Genomic DNA, 18594 nt, shown 5'->3' with positions numbered 1-18594 from the left:
GAAAAAAAAAACCTAACTGCCATGCAATTTTTACTGTGAGTGAAAAGTACCAAAGAACTATTGCACCACTTTCTTTTCTAAGGAAAGGCTAATGGTAGATGGTGAGACCAGGAGAGGTAGGAATGCATTAAAACCTAATTCTTAGGTCAGCTGAAGGCTTAATTTGACATGCCACGCTCGCATGCAGGCAGCCCACTTCCACTGAAACAGGAACTGCCTTAGTCACCCTTCTCCCGCACTGGGGGGTCTGCCTCTTCCCGTAAGTACAAACACTGAGATGTGTGTTAAGCTGAAAGAGGAAGGCTTTATCACCTCAGCACAGGTTTTCGGGGTGTGTCCAACATGATATTTGCTATCCAAGTGAGGTTCACTCCAGCTTTTATCATTTGAGCTTTAATTATTGTTCACAACTTACCATGTTAAACCTCGGTGGATTTTCCAGCGGGGCCAGTTTCTTTAGCCTGCAGAAGAAAAGAGCCATGGTTCACACATCTTGTGAACTCGGGGAGATTATTCATGTAAACGTCTTTCCAGAGAGGTAACACTTACAGCGACAGCAGAAATAAAGCTATTTCAATTTTACACTTCGTTTTAAACAAAAAGGCCATCGGGTCAAACAGTCCTTTAAATTCAGTATGGGTGTTCTGCTAACCCACCTTTCCAGAACGCTTGCGGTTCATTTGAGCCCTCTGTGTGGGTAGAGCAAAAGACCACAGTCTGGATGGAGCTGGAGAAGCATGTATACGGAAATTTGGTGGAATTTGGTGGTCGTAGTGTTTCCCGGAGGAACGAGAGGAAGACACAGAGGATGTGTCTTCTGCATCTCCGCCAATCGCAGACAGACAAATTTGATCAGAGCTGCTGAATCCACTCACACTCTCCCCTGAAGATTCTGAGCTGTCCACTGGAAAAATATAAATGACATGGAATGATTACATGTGCTGTGCTGCCATATTGCAAAATTTGTGCCATTGTTGAATTTCTTGTGTATACTGTTCACAGTCACTCACAAAGTAGATGAAAGCTCTCATTCTCATTGTCCAGGTCATCATCCTCCAAAGCTGTTGTGGCTGAATAGACACCATGGCCGTTGCCTGTCTGGGATTGGTCGCATAAATAGCCAATGGCAGACAGGGACCCTCGCCCAGAGGAGAAAGAGGAGCGACTTTCAGAAGATGATGCACTGCTGCCTGATCCAATCGAATTAGGCCGTGGCAAAATGAGAGCTCCCTGAGTTCCTGAAACCCCAGAGGAGGTTGACACCTTGGATTCTGGGAGGTAAAAAAAGAATCAGAAAGCTAGTGAGACATATTTACTTTCATTTACAATTTTTAACAGGTGCCTTTGTCCAAAGTGAATTATAAAGTCATAATTTCCTTACCCAGGCAACTTTTTTGAAAATTGAGACTAGCTGACAAATGTAGTTGCATGTGTATAACTTAATATCATAGAATTGAACAGTGTCAAATAAGCCAGACTGATATGTTTGACTCAACAAGTGACTCAGTGATTCAGAAACTGGCTCATTAGTCCCTATTTGGTTCGAATAAATTGAGTTGTATACATTATGCAACTACGTTGTGCAACTTCCAGTTTTTACTTAGCTAGTATCAGCATTCAAACACACTGTCAGTCTTGGCTGGTTTGAGCAGCACCCCCCGGCCCCCCCACTTTTAGATTATCTGGGCTAATGTTTTTCCCTCCCTGACTTGTGAAGCCATTATGATGAACAACACCCTGAAAAAAATCTATTCCCAAGTCTGTCCTTATCACACCACATCACAGCACACAAGCAAGACAAGCTCACACACCCCTCTGATGCTTGTACTGCCAGCTGTTACTTTGTTTCACACTGCAGATTGCCGTTGGCACGGTCAGAATTCGATACAAACTGTGAGGCGCATTCACATTTTTTTTTTCCAGCATCTTAGCGTTAACAGCCACCCAGACTGACTGATATTTGGTTGCAGTGTAGGATTTTAACTTGAGCAAAATGTTCAGAAATAAACAGTCCGCCCTGTCTGATAGTACCTCCTCCGGTCAGTACGCAGTTGACTGCTCGGTCACTGATCGCCGCGTCACTCGGCTTTATGTCTATGAAGGGTTTGTTGCCAATTCCCATGAACACCCGTTCCTGCATCCGGATCTCTACAATACACACAGATGACAAATGAAGGTTACTAACACTGACCATGAGGGAAATGAGGCAACTGAGAAGTCGTACTAATTCTCAGTAACTTTGCATTAGCCCTGACTGGCTCTGCTGGCACAGGCACTCACTTTGAGTGCATGCTGGGCTCTATGGCCTATGGTAAACTGGCAGACTGCAACTGACCTGCCTTGCCCTACTAGAGGTGGGGAGGGTTCATTCTACATTAGTTCCCCCCCACAACATCCCATGGGAAAAAATATTATAATAAGCATACTTGATATAAACTTTAATTATACTTCAAGTATGCTTGAGTATAAAATAGTATGCTTCAGCATACTTTTTTTTTTTTCACTTCGGCTAGCAGGAGCATGCAGGCTAGCAGTTTATATTAGGGACAGATACATCATTCCTCTGTTCAGCGGTAGCTCCCTCCTGTAGTCAAGTGTGCACTGTAGGGAGTGAAACAGGGACTGGCTTACAGGTGAGTGTCAGTGGAAGGTATGGTGAAATGTTCAGGTGCAATGTTCCTGGTGGTTGGGTATTGCCATTATGTGGTCAGTCAAGAGGTCAAGTACTGATGTAGCTATGGTTGGGTGTCGACTCACTGACCTCTGTTGTGTGCGGCCTGCTCCCATAGAATCCGCTCCAGGTCGTTGGTCCAGGCCTTCTTCAGCTCCTCATTCTCAGCCTGGAGAATGTAGGTGTCCTGGGACTTTCTCCGCCGAAACCAGATCTCAAAGCACAGCCCACTGCTCCCAGAATTATGTGTCATACCGATGTCAGAGGTCTACCCAGAAACAAGAAACAGACTCAGAAAAGTCAGACTATGGTGGCCATTTTGGACCAAACAAGCAAACGTGGACTATGGCGGCCATTTTGGACTACACATAAAGTGTAAAGGTGATTATAGCCAGGACCTTCAACCAAGGTTTATTTTAAAATAGAGTTTTAATGGATAAAAATAGCTAACTTGAAATTTTCACTGGAGATTTGCAGACGTCCTTCTTTTCAAATAGGGTTTTAATAGAATTATTGTGACAGGCAACATTTTAATCTTTATATAATAAAGATAATTTTGGGATGAAAGCACAGAGTTTGGCATACAATATTATATTGAGTATAATAGCTCAACCCATATTGACAGCTACCTTGAAAGACTGCTTGTAGATGTACACATCATTTCCTACTTCAGTCTTCTTGGTTTTGCTGAAGAGGATGAGGTCTTGGAAGAGGAAGACATGACGGAAGCATTTCTTCTTCCTGAAGGACACCAGAAATTCGTCCTGACGGATCAGCTGACCCTGCTCTTTCAGGTTCACCTGGAGAGGGTGCAGACAGTGAGTGGAGGTGCCCTGACAGACACCATAGTCCCAGCTCCATCCTCACTCCTCAGGAGACTAGCCAACTCCTCAATTTCCTTTTCTATTCTCTCTACTTTCATTCTCTAGGACAGTGCAGGTGCTATCATTACAGTAGTTACTGGTGTTGTATTAAAGCTCATGTATATTCCTGAAGAGATATGTGCAAGGAAAACACATCCATTGCCAGGTATTGTCCTTGGCCAAAGCCCTTCATGAATATCCAGAAGATGCAGGAAATTGGAATGTTTCCCATTTGACAGTACAGAGATGTAAATTTCAATATTATCAACAGAGTTAAACCAAATATTAACCTGTGTACACATTCCATTGGCATTCACAGTTACTGTAAAATAAACTAATTACATGTCCTGGATAAATTACAGTGTGCATATAAAATGTATCAGCGTTTTTGTGGGAAATGTATCACAGTAAATGTTTTTGGGACATGTATTACAGTAAATGCATTCTGGAAATGCATCACAGTAAATGCATTTGGGAAATGTACAACAGTAAATGCATTTGGCATATGTATTAGAGTAAAGGCATTTTGGAAATGCATCACAGTAAATGCATTTGGGTTTTTGTGCTTCGTGCCAGCCCTCATCACTTACGTCGCAGTCTTGAATGTCGTCCATGGCCAAGAGGTCGTTGCCGTGACGCAGCTGGAAGCGGATGACCTGCAGGGCGGCCAGGAGCTCGGCTCTCTCGCGAGCTCGCTCGGGCCCGCACTCCCTCGCCATGTCCTGCAGTAGCAGGCTGTACTTGCTGATCCTCTGGACCGGCTTCAGCAGGTAAGACCACAGGTCCATCTTATCCCCCAGCTCGGCCTGTTTCTGCTGCCCTCGGACAAAAATAAGAGAGCCTCTATCAACAGACAGATTTCAAAAGACATTTGAAGATGAGTTCTGCCTGCTGAAATGGAAAAAGTGGAAAGAGCGAGTTGTAAATGCATGGAGAACTGTAGCTTGCCTGGTTACGTATTAGAGACTGGTTACGTATGAGAGTGTACCAAACTACTGTAGGTCCGACACAGTGCTGGAAATTTTATACAGCCATGACAAGCCTAGATGAACTGAATAGCCTGCTATCATCATCATGAAACATACTTTATGTTCTTATGTAATTAATCATCAATGATTTTTGAGTAATTCTGAATTAGTCTGTGGTCCTGATCCTACCAACCATTTGTTATTTGACATTTTGACCGGAAAATAAATGTTTCGGTTTTTGAGTTCAGCGCACACACAAACTTTGCAAACTGTTTCTTAAGGAAAACAAATATTTTAAAGTCAGGTGAATTGTGACAGCGCCTGTCACAATTCACCTGAAAATAGGGTGTGACTTCTGGAAAGTTTTGGAAACTACAGCACATAGTTTGACAATTGTGGGTTATCAGATTCACAGCGGTGCATTGCAATAGCCTCAAGCTTTCCTGCACCCTGTGATGTTAAAACTGTTTTGTGAAAAGGTGAGGGAGGATCATCCCATTCTCTAAGGAAACCTTTTAAATAGTCAAAATGCTCCAAGGTTTTTGAGTCACCAAGTTAAAACACACTGGCGCACACTGTCATAGAATATCAGAATGAACCATAACTGTCTGCAATTTTAATCACCTGCGTTGTGTATTGTGGAACAAACACAATTAAATTCAATTTTATCTTATTCGGTTTTATTGCTGTATACACAGAGAAGCAGTCACGGAGACACTTCACAGGATAAACAACAGTGTTGTCCTTTTCTGTTTTCTATTTGCATACAGAACATAAATCTGTACTCATGCCGCTCTGCTGGAAATCCCTTTGGGGAAATTCTAATCCAATCTAATAACGTAAACATGAAATGAAGTGATGTGTTGGCGTCTCACCTTGAAGAAGGCGTGTCCATGCTGACTCAGCAGGATGTCTGATTGTGGTTTGTTCTTGCTGTAGAGTGCGTAAAGAGCAAAGCCTTCCTTCTGGATAGGGAAACCAAAACAACTCCAATGTAACCCTCCAGGAGAAACATCAAATTGTGTCATTCTCTTTAGTCAGTCATGACAGTTTGTGATGTAATCAAGAATTGGACCAATTAAATGAAGCACAACATCATGTATGTGTGTGACACACTGATTTTGCGCCTGAGGACAGAAGGTATATTATCATTCTTGCACAATTCCTGGTTATTAACATATGAAAGGAGTGGAAGGCGAATGGCCTGGGGGTTAACAGTCCATTCCTATCTCAGATCTCAGTTGCTTCAATTAAGTGACCGTTTTGACAGGTCAGCGCACCTGGTACTTTGGCATTTAATGATTTGTGAAATAAAAAAACAGATCCAAAGTTGAAATAGTAACAGAATACAGGGATCTACAATCACCCAAGAAACACATTCAAGGAAAAAGAAAATGTTTGAATATGGGCTCTATTTTCCAGCTACCACATGAATCTAGTTGCAACACACCCACTGATAATTTATTTAGCATAGTCCAGCCCATTTTCCACCTGCACTGCACACTTTGAGCTGTACGCTCCTTGCCTCTGGTCACAAAAATGCCAACATTCACTAGCCACGCCCAGTGCACTGACTGTGTTGACTGCGCCCAAGCGCCGTGAGTCATTGATTCTGGAAAACATAGCCCATAGCCATCTGAGCCCCAGCAGAAAGTGCATTAAAAACTTTTTGATGTTGCAGTGAATATATTTTCAATAATGTTATTTATTTTATTTTTTATTGAACGCCGCTGGTACTGTAGGTTTCAGCACTGTAGAGCATATAGTTGTTGAGATAAAGACCGGTGACTCCGACGGGGGGGACGATACTGAATGGGCGGGTCGCAGGGAACACGTCTCCGCCGGTGGTCGCGGGAACGCGAGCGGGAGGGGGCGGCGGGACTCACGTGTCTGAGGAAGCAGCGGCCGACCCGGCGCGGCTCCTGGGCGCAGGCCTCCAGCTCGGGCAGGAAGGCGTGGCGGTGGAAGCTGTGGAGCTTCTCCAGGTTGCCGAAGATGCAGCCGCGCTGGCCCCGGAGGCCCTGCGGCACGTCGGGCCGCTCCAGCTCGGGGATGTAGTGCGCCGCCACGTAGCCCAGCGAGCGCACGTACTCCCGCTCCGTCGCCGTCAGCTCCTCCGCGATCCGCCGCAGCTTCCTGCACGACACACACACGGCGCCCCGCGTCACCGCGGCGATTCGGGTCCTCGCGCGAACGCCACGCGGATAATGAGGAGCGAGCGCACCGTGCCTCAAACGCGCGCGCTACGTTTCGCATAATTTACACACATAATGTGTCAGACGTGTTTCAACTGAACTTAACCAAATACATGTGCATAACCGGGCTTGGCCACCCTGGTCCTGGATTTTAAGATTTCCTATAATTATTCTTGTTGTTTTTCCTGCAATTACACCCCTGTATTACATAACCAGAATGATTCCCAAATGTTTGAGGAAAAGTTCATTGATCTAAATTGTTGAATCATCTGACCCATAAAATAAATTTAAAGTTCGTATGTTCACAAAATAGGCAAAAACCGAAAAGAAGGGGCAATACCATACCATACAGCATGTTCATTAATCAGCATAACAGTGCATAACTGTACCTGTTTGACATCATAGCCAGCTTTGTAAAGGAGAGGAAGAGAAGGCATGAACAAAGTGGATATTCTCAGCACCAAATCTTGGTTAAGAATCTTATTAAGTGATGCAGCAGGCTGAAAATTGAGAAGTCGCACTAACTTACAAAACGTTGGTGCCGTTCTGCTCTGTGTTGGCCACGCCCACCGGGGTCACGCCCTCGTGCCCGAGCGCGGCCGTGGTGGCGGACGCGGCGGTCTGAAGGGCGCCGGCCCCCGGGTCGCAGAGGTGGCAGGGGTCGTCGGCGCAGAAGCTGCCGTGGCGGGAGATCTGGTAGTGCTGCGCGGCCTTCAGTATTCGGCAGGAGGGCAGGCCGTGAGGGCGGGCGAGGCCGGCGGCGAGGGGGCCGGACGACTCCTGAGGCCCGGCTTGGGAGGGGCTCGCGCCGAAACCCTCGCTCAGCGACCTGCCCAGGGCCTGGTGGCACGGCGACCGCTCCTGCCCGTCGGCGGGGTCGCCTTCGCCAAAGCCTGCGTCGCTGTCGCGCTCCTCGCTAGTTCGGCCCGCCTCCTCCTCTTCTTTGGGGCCCAGTTTTGGGATCCCCGACCCGGAGTCCGCCGCTGTTTTGGTTCCGTTGCCTTCGGGTCTGATACTGATGTTGAAGCACGTCACCCTGGCGCCGTCGTCCTCGCTGGCGCTCTCCGCCTCCCGTCGCGCGTCCGCGGGGCGGGAGGGAGCCGCTCGAGGGGAGGGCGGTGAAAGGCTTTCATCCTCCTTCACCTGACACCTCGGCTCCGCTACCCCGACCGCGGGCTTCTGGGTTCTGTCGAGCTCCTGCAGTCTCTCCTCCAGCTGCTGCCTGGCTTCCTGGCACTTGAGCCAAGCCACATTCCATACCCTCAGTCCCCTGGAGCAAGCGCTAGCCCGAGCCTTAGCGTCCTTGAAACGCTCTGCAGAAAATTCACCGAATCGTTCCTGGAATCGCTTCAGCGCACATAGTTCAGTCTTTGTTGAATAGCATCCTGGCTGCGCGTGGTCCATATATTGTCTGCACTCGTTGGCAAGCTGAGTAGCCTGAAAGGAGAGACAAAGAACATTACGATCTTTCAAGGAGTCCTTAAGGGAGAGATTTTTAAGTGATTTAACAATTGAAACTACAGACTGTTAACTAACTAATGTCTGAATTCAATGAGCATTTGTTCTTGCCTTTTACTCAATTAAATTCTTTTCCGGTTGCTATTTTTGTTGGTTGAATCAAGGCCAATCCCAGTGAACATTTTTCTGATGAAAAGTCTAAACATTCTGGTGAAAACCTGGCTATATTTGGTTGATAGGTTAAAGTTTTCTAGCCGACTAGAACATTGACAAGCTATAGCCGAGTAAAACATGACCTATATTGGGGTTAAACTAGCCCGTTTATGTCAAAATGTCTGTCAACCTAGATTTCCACCCCTGTAGACGTCTGCATTCCAGACCCACCTTTTCGCAGAAGCGGTACAGGCCAGCCATGTTCTCCAGTTCCGCGCGACACCGCTCTGCTCTCTGAGAGAAGGCCGCGAGGCTGGCCTTGAACGTGCGCACCATTGACCGGAACGCCTCCGTCTCAGGATAGGACGCCCCCTCCATCTTCCCTGCTTCAGACATCAAAGCCACAGCCTGCTGGTTTTGCTCCTGAAATGAACGCCGAAACCGGAAAGACACAAAAATGCAGAATCTGTTGTTTTTGAGTTGCTCGTCCTCAATCTGTCTGCTGTCCGCCAGCAGTTGGATTTGGAGTTGAATTCAAGTCATTGAATAATTGTGCAGGATTCTTACTTTTTTTTCATTTAAGAAAAAGTTTCCCATTTTTTGCACGTGTATTGGAACGCATCGACCAGCATGTGGGCATTGCTCCTAATCTCTCATTTTTTTCACATTATAACTAATTCTGGCCAAATGTTAAATGCTGGTGAGCCACAGAGCCCTTGGCTACAAGTTTCCACACCCACCCCACCACCAACCACCCATACCATTTCCTCTGATTATTGACACAATGATACTGTGCTGACCATTGACTTTTCACAACCTAAGATGCAAAATGGGAATTTGTGTCTGTGTATTTGTATTGTAATTTCCCCTTCTGATGCTGCCATCTTGGATCGCGTCTCTTTTGAGGGTTAGATTTTGTCTTGCTGAGATTACTTAGGGAAAACACAGGTTAAATAAAAGACAGGAACTCACGCTGGTCCGCGCGAGGAAGGCGCTGAAACGTTGACGGGACTGCTCCACCCTCTCCAGCGTGTCCAGAGCTGCATTCGCCTCCACAAGCTGCCATTCTCCTTCCTCAGCGAACCAGCCCATCACCTACACAACGAGACCGCCCAGTCAGAAACAGCTGGAAAACGCTTTACCTTTATCCTGGCAGATAAGATGCACCGATCTGGCCTTTTTCCCATCTTTGGATATTTATCCACTTAGACCATCTCTGACACAGGCTGATGCAAGAAAAAGTGATATCACTCTAGGGTAAGCTTTATCCCTGTGTCTTCTAAAAAAATAATACAGAACAGCTGCAACTTGGACAGAATGCAGGTAGAAGAAGTCTTCCAAATATCAAAAGGAGAGCTTATATTTTGCGACAATATATTGGTTACTGGTCAAATTTTTTTTTTTTTTGGGAATTGATTTTTCAAGTTCTCTTGTGCTTGATGTCCTTTAGCACCAAAATCCATGTCCAACCATTTAATTTACTGTTGGCTAGGCAGAACTTTTGAGAGCTGGTTGTGGGTTCCAATGGTGAATTATGTATTAATAATCCACCTTTGGAATACACAAGCATACTTTTCTGAGTGAAAAAAAATTTCAAGGAACATATCACCACAGAAAAAAAGGCTATTCTTATTGGAGACAATGACCATTTTTGGTCAACAAATGTAAAATTATTTCTGTACAAGAGTGATTTTTAATGTGTGTAGTTTTCAATGGATTAATTGTAGAGCATGCTATTGAGCCAGGGATAATGCAGGATAAATCTGATTGAACAGGAAATGCATACTTTATTGCACTGTGTTACAACCATTTCTAATAAGGTAGCTAGCAATTTCTGCAGTTAGCTATGCTACTTGCTTTTCTGTCCTGTCCTATTGTCCCACAGATTTGACTGACTGCACACATGTAAAGGGTGGATTCCAGATGTCTAACGTCTTCTGTAGTCCACCTAAAATTCTTTAGCGTTTCTTTGAAGAAACAGTGCAAAATTATTTACACTGTCAGCTAAAATTTGATATAAAATATGCATCTCACCTGCCTAGTTATGCAATAACCAAAAAGGGATTTAAAAAACGTATGGCTGTCAACCGATACATGTATGACCCAAAAGAACAAGGGCAATCAATCACTTGTGTTTATGAATGCACAACCTTCATCTTACACCTTCACGTTTAGAGGGAATTCTTATTCAGGAGTGTCATGGCACTCAAGATGACTGTATCCTCTTATAAATATGGACAAAGTTGTGCATTTATAAAACAAAAGATTAGTTTCCCTCTTTCAGGTAGCCTGAGCCTCTCCTTCCGAAAGTTTCTCCTTGTGTCCTCGAGTGCTTTACCCTCTTGAATCTGTCCTCCAGATCCCTGAGATGAAGCAGGAACTCCAGATGCTGTAGACTCTCATTGGACTTCATGACCAGGGTGTGAACCTGCTCCTCCACATGATTATACAGTGTGGTCACTGAGTCCATGGCATCCCTGTATTGAGAGTCAATAACTGTCAGAGCCTCCTCCTCACATTTTTATCTTAACTTCATTTCCCAGAGATCAACTGAGAATTATCATCTACAGTGATAACCTGGAGAATAAGATGATGAGGAATGCAAGTGATTGGGGAGTCAGTCAGACGATTAGATGGTTAGATGTTTGTAGGTATGTAGATCGATGTAGGTCACCCCCTCCTCTTTAGAAAGGTGTCATGGGATCTTTAATAAAAACAGTGAGGAGTTAAGTACTTGGATTAATGTCTCCTCAGTAGGATGGAAAACTCTTTTGATGAATTGTTACTGATTAAATGCGACTTAATGCTACATTTTGAGAAGCACGTTTGAGTAGGCCAAGCAAATGATAAGAGTGGTGAGAGCACTGGATGTTACATCCCCAGATTATGAGATGTCATGTTTTCTATCATGAGCGGGAATACTTTGCCTGGATTGTCTACACTGTAGATTATAAATAGGTGGTGGTGCTCAAAATGGCCTTCAGCCATATAACATATGTCTACAACTATTTCCACACGCATTACATCAGGCTTAGTTCTCTGAAACCGGTCCAATGAACAGCCGCTGGCTTTGTAAACGAATGTCCGCCCTCTCTCTCTACACCATAGTAAAAGCCATCTGGCGTTATTTACCGATAGTCCTCAGAATGCGGGAATCTGGTCTCCTCCTTCCTCAGCCTAGCCAGGGTGGCCCCGCCCTCCCTCTGCAGGGCCACCAATCTCGTGTCTTCCAGCACCTTCTTCATCAAAGCCTTCTGCTCCCTGATGCACTGCTGGACTTCCTGCCAAGGGCAAAACAGATGCTAGGGGATCAGAGCTGCCAGAAGCTGTAGGGCGTTTGAGGTAACAAGAGTGCGCCCAAGGTTTTTTTTTTTTCTTCCCTAAATGAACTGCGTACCTGCACTGTGTCCGCTCCTCCGATGTCTGCGAGCCTCTCGATGGCCTTCTGAAGCAAGCTGGATGCCTCTCTCAAATCTGACAGGAAAGGATCCAGTTTCTGGAAGAAAGAGAGGTTCCAGTTGTCTGACAAAGGTGATTTCCCTCCATGCGCGTTCTACAATAGGACTGTGAGTCTAAGCTGGAGCCAAAGCCAAACTCTGAACTGGAAGCTCGTCAAGCACTTGGAATGCTGACAGCCAATAATTAATTGCTTCAGTCTTTTGTTCTTCAATGCCATCCCTGGAATGCTTAATTTAGATTACCGTCATGTGTAATACCCAACTTTAATTTTTATATACCAGCTGCCAAAGCAGGGATTTGAATTATCAAAATTATAATTTATTAAAATGAATGCTACTTTTGGATGTCTACATGCCATTTAAATACACTTTTTCAATACAGCTCAAATATTTGGAGAATACTGAGCCCCTAAAAGGCCCTGACTCCCCTAGGTTAAGGCATATATACCATACAGTCTGCTGCACAAGTGTGTATGTCCCACCTGATAGAGCTTCAGCCAGTCGCTGTGGTTGTACGGGAAGGTGCCATCCAGCCGCGATGTCAGCTGCTGTCCTTCCACTGACTTATGGAGTGCCTTCATCGACGTCACAATGTCCATCTGAGCAAGGAGCACAGGGCATGATAACATAACAAGCTAATCTCGATTCTATGTGCCTGCTCGACCACTCCGCTCTGCAGCAGCAGGGCGTCTTGTGACCCCTCCCACCCGCCCAAAGGGATCACAGAGCTCCACCCTAGCTCCCCAGTGGTGGAACGAACTCCCCGTCCCTCTCCGAACCTCCCCCTCACTATCCATCTTCCGCCGTGGCCTGAAGACTCATCTCTTCAGACTATACCTAGAATAACCACCACCATGCTGTGTATATATATATATATTAAAAAAAAAAAAAAAACACCCTTTTTCCTTGTCACTTGTTACATGTTGCCCCATCCCTGCACTTCTTGGTAAATTGTATTTGTCCTAATACTCTAGCTTAATCTTCTGCCTAGTTTGGCTTTGCATATGTTAGACCAGGATAGTGTTCATTGTTCTCAGCTAGAAATAACTGTACAAAATAAGTAATTGTACCTTACTGAACCCGTGTTCAGCAGTTGTCTACGATCATGAAAATGCACTTCTTGTACGTCGCTTTGGATAAAAGCGTCTGCCAAATGAATGTAATGTAAATGTAAATGTAACACTGACATGGCAAACCCAAATCTTTTCTGAATGCATATTTTATGTTCCATAACACCCACAGCCCCCCCGCCCCTCCGCCCAACCACCAATGAATTTGATTCATTTTTCTCTACATATTATATATTTTGCATACAACTGATTTATATGGCTGGTATTTTCTGAAGGAAGGTTAGCTGCCTCAAGTGTACAAAAGCATTACCCCACCTTTGAATCTTACCCGCAGTCTCTGCGTTATGTTGTTCATAAGCCCAGTTCCCTAACCATATTACACACTTCCACAATGTCAAACACCTTTGTTCAGACAACTACAACTCTCTTTGCAGTCCTTTCCAGCACATACATATAAAAGCCTTTATTTGATGATGCAGGCATCAAAGACCGTAGACCCGGCTCCCGTGCACTAACCTGTAGTCCCGGGTGGCGTTCTGGACGAGGGCTGGTCTCTTTGTCCACCAGCGTCAGGACGCAGTTGACAACGTGTGGGGTCTGCACCTGGGCCCAGGGGCACAAGCCACCGTTTCAGCACACGGAATATCATCGGCCATTTTCAGAGTTTTCAAAAATAAGTTCATGCGTCATTTTGGATTTCTGATGTGCAGGGCTTAGAAAACGTCCCTTCCTTACGGGAAGTAATATAAAATCTGTTGGATACATCTATGTTATAGTTCCTTTCATGTTTTAATACTTCCATTCATTTATTTATTTATTTGTTTGTTTGTTTGTTCATTCATTCATTCAGGGAAATAAAAAATTCCCTGTAAGGGAAATATTAATAGCAACAAAAAAACTACATTAATTACAAGTTACCCTGATCCTGTAGCCTATGGAAGGGAAAACGGACTAATATGGGGAATGCTAAATTTGATTTTCTCTCTTTTATAAATTAAATCACATACTGGAAAAAAAATATGGAAAATGCTCAACTGGCTTAGCTGTATTTTGATTGAGGAGTTGTGTAAAACTTCTCTGATACTATACTGCACCCTGGTGGATATATGTAGTAGTACCTGTAGGTACAATCATAAACGAAAGAAAACTGACCTGAACCATTAGCAGAGCTTTGAATAGAGTTTCTGGGGGTGATATCTTCCTTGCATCTATCACCACTGTCATTCCTAGCTTTCGAACCTCCTTCCTAAAGGTTCAAGCACAAGAGCGTGAGAATGCATCCGAATACTCGTTTTGCACAGCAAAACATCCCATTCACACTTCTCCGTCTCTTCTTTCCCCTTATAGCAGTTGACCTCTCCCTACATAAAATCCCCCCTCAAACTTAACAGAGCGTCTGTGAAAGCCCCAATTGTGAGACCAAACAAAACACACTGGCCTGGTTTTTTACGAGCGTGCATACCAGACAGGGGGCGGCTCCCAAAACGGGTGTTTTGAAACGTGCGCTACTCTGAAATACGGAAACAGAGCGATTTGTTTAACAAGCCTGCCAACAACTTTAACCTCAAAATCATCTGTTGAAGACGCATAAAAGCATTCAAAGCAGTGTAAGCCTCAAGGCTACGGGATGCATTGCAAATGTGAGGCGAGCGTAAAGTCTAGAGGCTTCCTCCCAAGGTGGATTAACGCAAAACACCATGTTTAAGCAGCATTAGGGTTCTGTTTTACTGAATCATTTCCTCGTGTTGCCGCAACAGTAGTGGATTAGTTTAACACAATGACTTGCTGCCCTCTTGTGGTAAAAAAAAAATATATATACTAAACTATAAAACATGATTGACGGTAACACCTCAGATACGTAAACATCACAATTTTGGACAGGCCTGGCATGAGACTTGTAATACCACACATAATTATTCCTTATCAAGGTCTTTATGATCACTGATTCAAAAACGGCAATCATATAGAGGAAATTAGTCACACTTTCCATCAGTAGAATACTTGAAAGAGATGATTGACAGAATTAATAGAAATGTAAATGATAAAAAAGGCATGTCTTAGCACTATTGCAAATGAATACAGTGTGGGAAAATCAAAAATGAAACAGTTTGCAAAAGAGACCAAATATAGCAGGGTGTGTCATTGAGTAAAATCAATGAATACAGAGATTCAGATTTCCATTGATTCTATAACTGGCTATTAGCTTAACCTCAGATGCAGAAGTACACAATGACAGTTATGCCTATTGGGAAAACAAGGCTGCAGTAATGGTAGTTTAGTTTTGGTGGAAGAGCCAATCATTCATAAATCAGCAATTTGAATCTAGATGGAATAGGAACATTAATAATCCCTTTTTCATTTTTAAATATTTATTTGGGAAATGTTCAAATGTTTTGTTTCTATTATGCTCGCACACATTTTGAAGGTACACTCTCTCCTAATTATTTTTCAGAGAACAGCTCTTGACCCCAGTCATAATTAGTCATCACAACATTATGCATAACGGTTGGCGTTGACATTTTCTAGAAGTCATTTGCTATAAAATTTCATGTTCTCATGTTCACACTCTGCTGTTGACGTATTGATTTCTGTCTGGGGAGATAAAAAAAAACAAACATCTTCACGGCTGGCTGGAGGGACTTTAAACCTTTTCGCACGTCATTCTCAGAATTTATTAACCCTGGTGAGAGAATGAAAAGGTTCTCTCTCCTTTATCTATCTGACAGAAGGAAGCACATCATTAGAACAGTAGAGAAATTAATATGGTTGTTAAAGTTATCGCTACACCACAGGGGCAGCATGTTACCTGGGAATTGAGTGCAAGTAAAGCAGCAGATTGCATAGCTCCTGCTTGGACACCAGAGGTGACCTCCAGCCACGGTGGTCACCGTAGACCTCCATCACGGCTCTGCCTGTCCTGTCTCTGCTTCCTGGGAGAGGGGGCATGATGAGAAATGTAGTCTTAGCATGGGGGCAATTGCAGTCAGAAAAAGCAAAGCACACCAAAAAAATACACTGGTAGTTTTTGAATAGAGTAGCCAGGTTTATGGTAAGTGTAGTCTTGGCATAGAGGCAGTTGCAGTTAGAAAAAAAAACAAACACAGACCAAAAAACTACTGCAAGGTGCTGGGTCACAGGAACATATAAAATAGGAAAAGATTATACTCGCTTGATGCTCCAAAAAACAAAAAACTGTATGTAGCCATTAGAATGGTTAACGTTTTGACAACATCAATCTTCATCAGAACATGGAGCCAAGCACAGAGAGAGTGAAATTAGAGAATATGTACTGTGCCACATCGCTACCCCCATTGAAAAGGTTTCTACCAAAACATTGCCTGTCCTTTGATGTGCTCATGGAGTGCCTTCAGAGGCTGATTGTTCGCATAAGATCAAAAGGTATGATGACAGAACGTACTAATAAGTGCCCTTTTCCTGCACAGATAACGGGCATGCTATGGAAATCGCTAGCCGGCACGGTGAGTGACTCCTAAATGTTCCGTAACTGTAACTGCTGTTGTATCTTTCCGCTCATATTAACCATGTAAGTACTACACCTGGCAGGCACACAACTCCCAGGTGGAGGAGACAGCTGCCGGATTCCGGAGAAGGTATGGGCAGTGGGCCGGAAGTCCGGGGGGAAGGGGGGTGGATTTGGGGGCCCGACTGCTTCTCTGCTGGGGGGGGCTGGAGCTCTCTCTCCTGTCCGTTTACAGGAGGCAGAGGGGACAGCACTTCAGCTTTAGAAGGCAGGGTGACATCTGGCGAGACAGAGGAAAAAAAGCAAACGTCTTATTAATGATTTATGTTGTTCACAGAGCTCTGTGAAAGTAGCCTCAGATGTTCCACTTCCTCCGATATCTAACAAAAATTAAGGAATTACATGGAGAGACAAACAAGGAAAAAAATAGCGCACCTTAAAAAGGGACATTGACAGAGGACACAGAAAATACTGTTTACAAGCCGTAACCATGCATGTGTACTGTATATCTTTGTAAGCCAGATGCAGCAGCAGTAATTGGTAATTAAGGAACCACAGCCATATTTACATAACATTTTATGCAAGTCATAAGTTTAAATTTTGTTATTTAAAACCTGAAAAATTGAAAATACAAAATTATAAAATAGATTTTGATGTTGGGTTTAAAGAATCAGAGACAGTAGTTTTGTCAGTTGGAGCTTCTGGGTTTTTTTTCATACAAATAGTTTCACTCTTTGATCTTGGACCCCCCAGAGATGCCCTACTTTTATGATGACAGCTGGCAGCTTGATGATTGCTGGGCCTATTCACTCCAGCTGAGCCCTTGCCTAAATATAACCCTGCCCCATCAGAGAATTGCCAGTGCTCAGGATCTCTGGGGGTGCCTGAATGACACTGATTCAAGGGGGGCAGGGGCGAGGGGGGCTCAGAGGAGTTGTGATCTTGTACTGTGAGAAAGTTTAGCAGCAATACAAATTACAACTATTCCATCACTCGTCCTCCTAAAGTAACCCCCTACCGCCCCCCCTCCCCCCCAAACAATAAAATGGTTCACAAACAGGGTTCAAATTATGCTCGGGCTTTCAGGAGGGGGGATCTGTGAGACTGCGACTGGGGGGATAGGGGTCGGAGGTATTTGCGAATGCAGACTGGGGGGGTTCAGGTCTATTTCGGGGGAGCTCAGGTCTCTTTCAATGGTCTGAGCCCCCTCCGGCTCCCCCCTAATTCAAACCCTGTGGTACATTCTCTCTTATTAGCACATTAGCACAATTAATGTGCTAATGCAATGACTGAGTCAAGCTCAATGGTTAAAAAATGGTATGACCCATTGTAGGGCTGTTTACATCAGACAGGGCTGGGGAAACACTATTCATAACTAGGCTATTAGAATTATGCAAAGATTTTAGAAAGCCCTAACAGTTTATTTAACATCCTTCAGTGGAGTTCAAGTCTCAAATAGGGCCGTTATACCCCCAAACTCCCCCCACAATTTGCACCCTGTTCACATGGAACCGCTTCATCCAACAGTATCTACAGACTGCAATGCAGTAGCACCTGTACATGGAAGCAGGTCTAAAGTCTGATGCCATTAAAGCGTGGATCCATATATAAGTTAATAAGTAAATATTTTTATTTTCACGTATAAGCCAATATTTATATTTATATGAAAGACTAAGATAAACAACTTACGAGCTATAACCTATACAGTAAAATAAAAAATATATAAAGTCCATACAACACAATTTTAATAACAATGAACAAAAATTTAATTTATGAGATAAATATATATTTTTATTTTGCTGAGCACCCCTGGGGTACTTCTGGGCCCCATTTTGGCCCCCCCTGCTCTCCTCAGTAAAGATCACTGTAGAATCACCATAGCTTGTGGTGATTAAATTCCTAAATTAAAATTACTGAGCCACTAAAACAACACGAGAAGGTCATTTGTTCAGTTACTGGGTTAATTTTGGCATTTATTGACTACAAGCCAATCAATAAAGTTGATCCACCATTGGCATCTTATTGTATACTGTCCATGTGCGAGATATTAAACTCCTAAAACACGTTTCAAATAACTTTAGAAATTATGGATATATTTCCACCAAAAGACAAAAAATATGAAACATCAAAGATAAAAAAGGAATTACAAAGATGCCTTGAACAATGTTGACAACTCAAGATCAGAGCCTTAGGGCACTGATTTCAGCTGTAGAATTAGGCTCCCCTGAGGTGATACGGTATAAGCCTACACTCTATTCACAGTGTAGCATGACACTG

At 44.0% G+C, this 18594-nt stretch overlaps 1 protein-coding gene across 2 annotated transcripts in view; it reads right to left on the bottom strand.

The window, feature by feature from the left end:
• Window positions 1-18594, bottom strand: part of LOC135237821 (pleckstrin homology domain-containing family G member 4B-like) — a 35763-nt gene that overhangs the window by 967 nt on the left and 16202 nt on the right. Inside the window, exons 4-23 of one of the 2 annotated variants that reach the window (XM_064305311.1) lie at window positions 16394-16597; window positions 15643-15766; window positions 13989-14082; window positions 13353-13439; window positions 12249-12365; window positions 11706-11804; window positions 11441-11589; window positions 10647-10785; window positions 9281-9403; window positions 8540-8731; window positions 7227-8134; window positions 6389-6638; window positions 5378-5467; window positions 4125-4349; window positions 3301-3471; window positions 2762-2939; window positions 2032-2148; window positions 1011-1271; window positions 657-904; window positions 416-461 (exon numbers count right to left, since the gene is read on the bottom strand). In XM_064305311.1, the coding sequence (XP_064161381.1) occupies window positions 420-461; window positions 657-904; window positions 1011-1271; window positions 2032-2148; window positions 2762-2939; window positions 3301-3471; window positions 4125-4349; window positions 5378-5467; window positions 6389-6638; window positions 7227-8134; window positions 8540-8731; window positions 9281-9403; window positions 10647-10785; window positions 11441-11589; window positions 11706-11804; window positions 12249-12365; window positions 13353-13439; window positions 13989-14082; window positions 15643-15766; window positions 16394-16597 (3818 nt within the window). In that variant the 3' untranslated portion in view covers window positions 416-419. The remainder of the gene's footprint in view (window positions 1-415; window positions 462-656; window positions 905-1010; window positions 1272-2031; window positions 2149-2761; window positions 2940-3300; window positions 3472-4124; window positions 4350-5377; window positions 5468-6388; window positions 6639-7226; window positions 8135-8539; window positions 8732-9280; window positions 9404-10646; window positions 10786-11440; window positions 11590-11705; window positions 11805-12248; window positions 12366-13352; window positions 13440-13988; window positions 14083-15642; window positions 15767-16393; window positions 16598-18594) is intronic. The other variant, XM_064305312.1, reaches the window with a different exon arrangement.

The sequence above is a fragment of the Anguilla rostrata genome, chromosome 13 (assembly GCF_018555375.3).
Source record: "Anguilla rostrata isolate EN2019 chromosome 13, ASM1855537v3, whole genome shotgun sequence".
Taxonomy (NCBI): domain Eukaryota; kingdom Metazoa; phylum Chordata; class Actinopteri; order Anguilliformes; family Anguillidae; genus Anguilla; species Anguilla rostrata.
The sequence above is the reverse complement of the archived record's forward strand: the minus strand, read 5'-3'. Positions and strand labels throughout refer to the sequence as shown.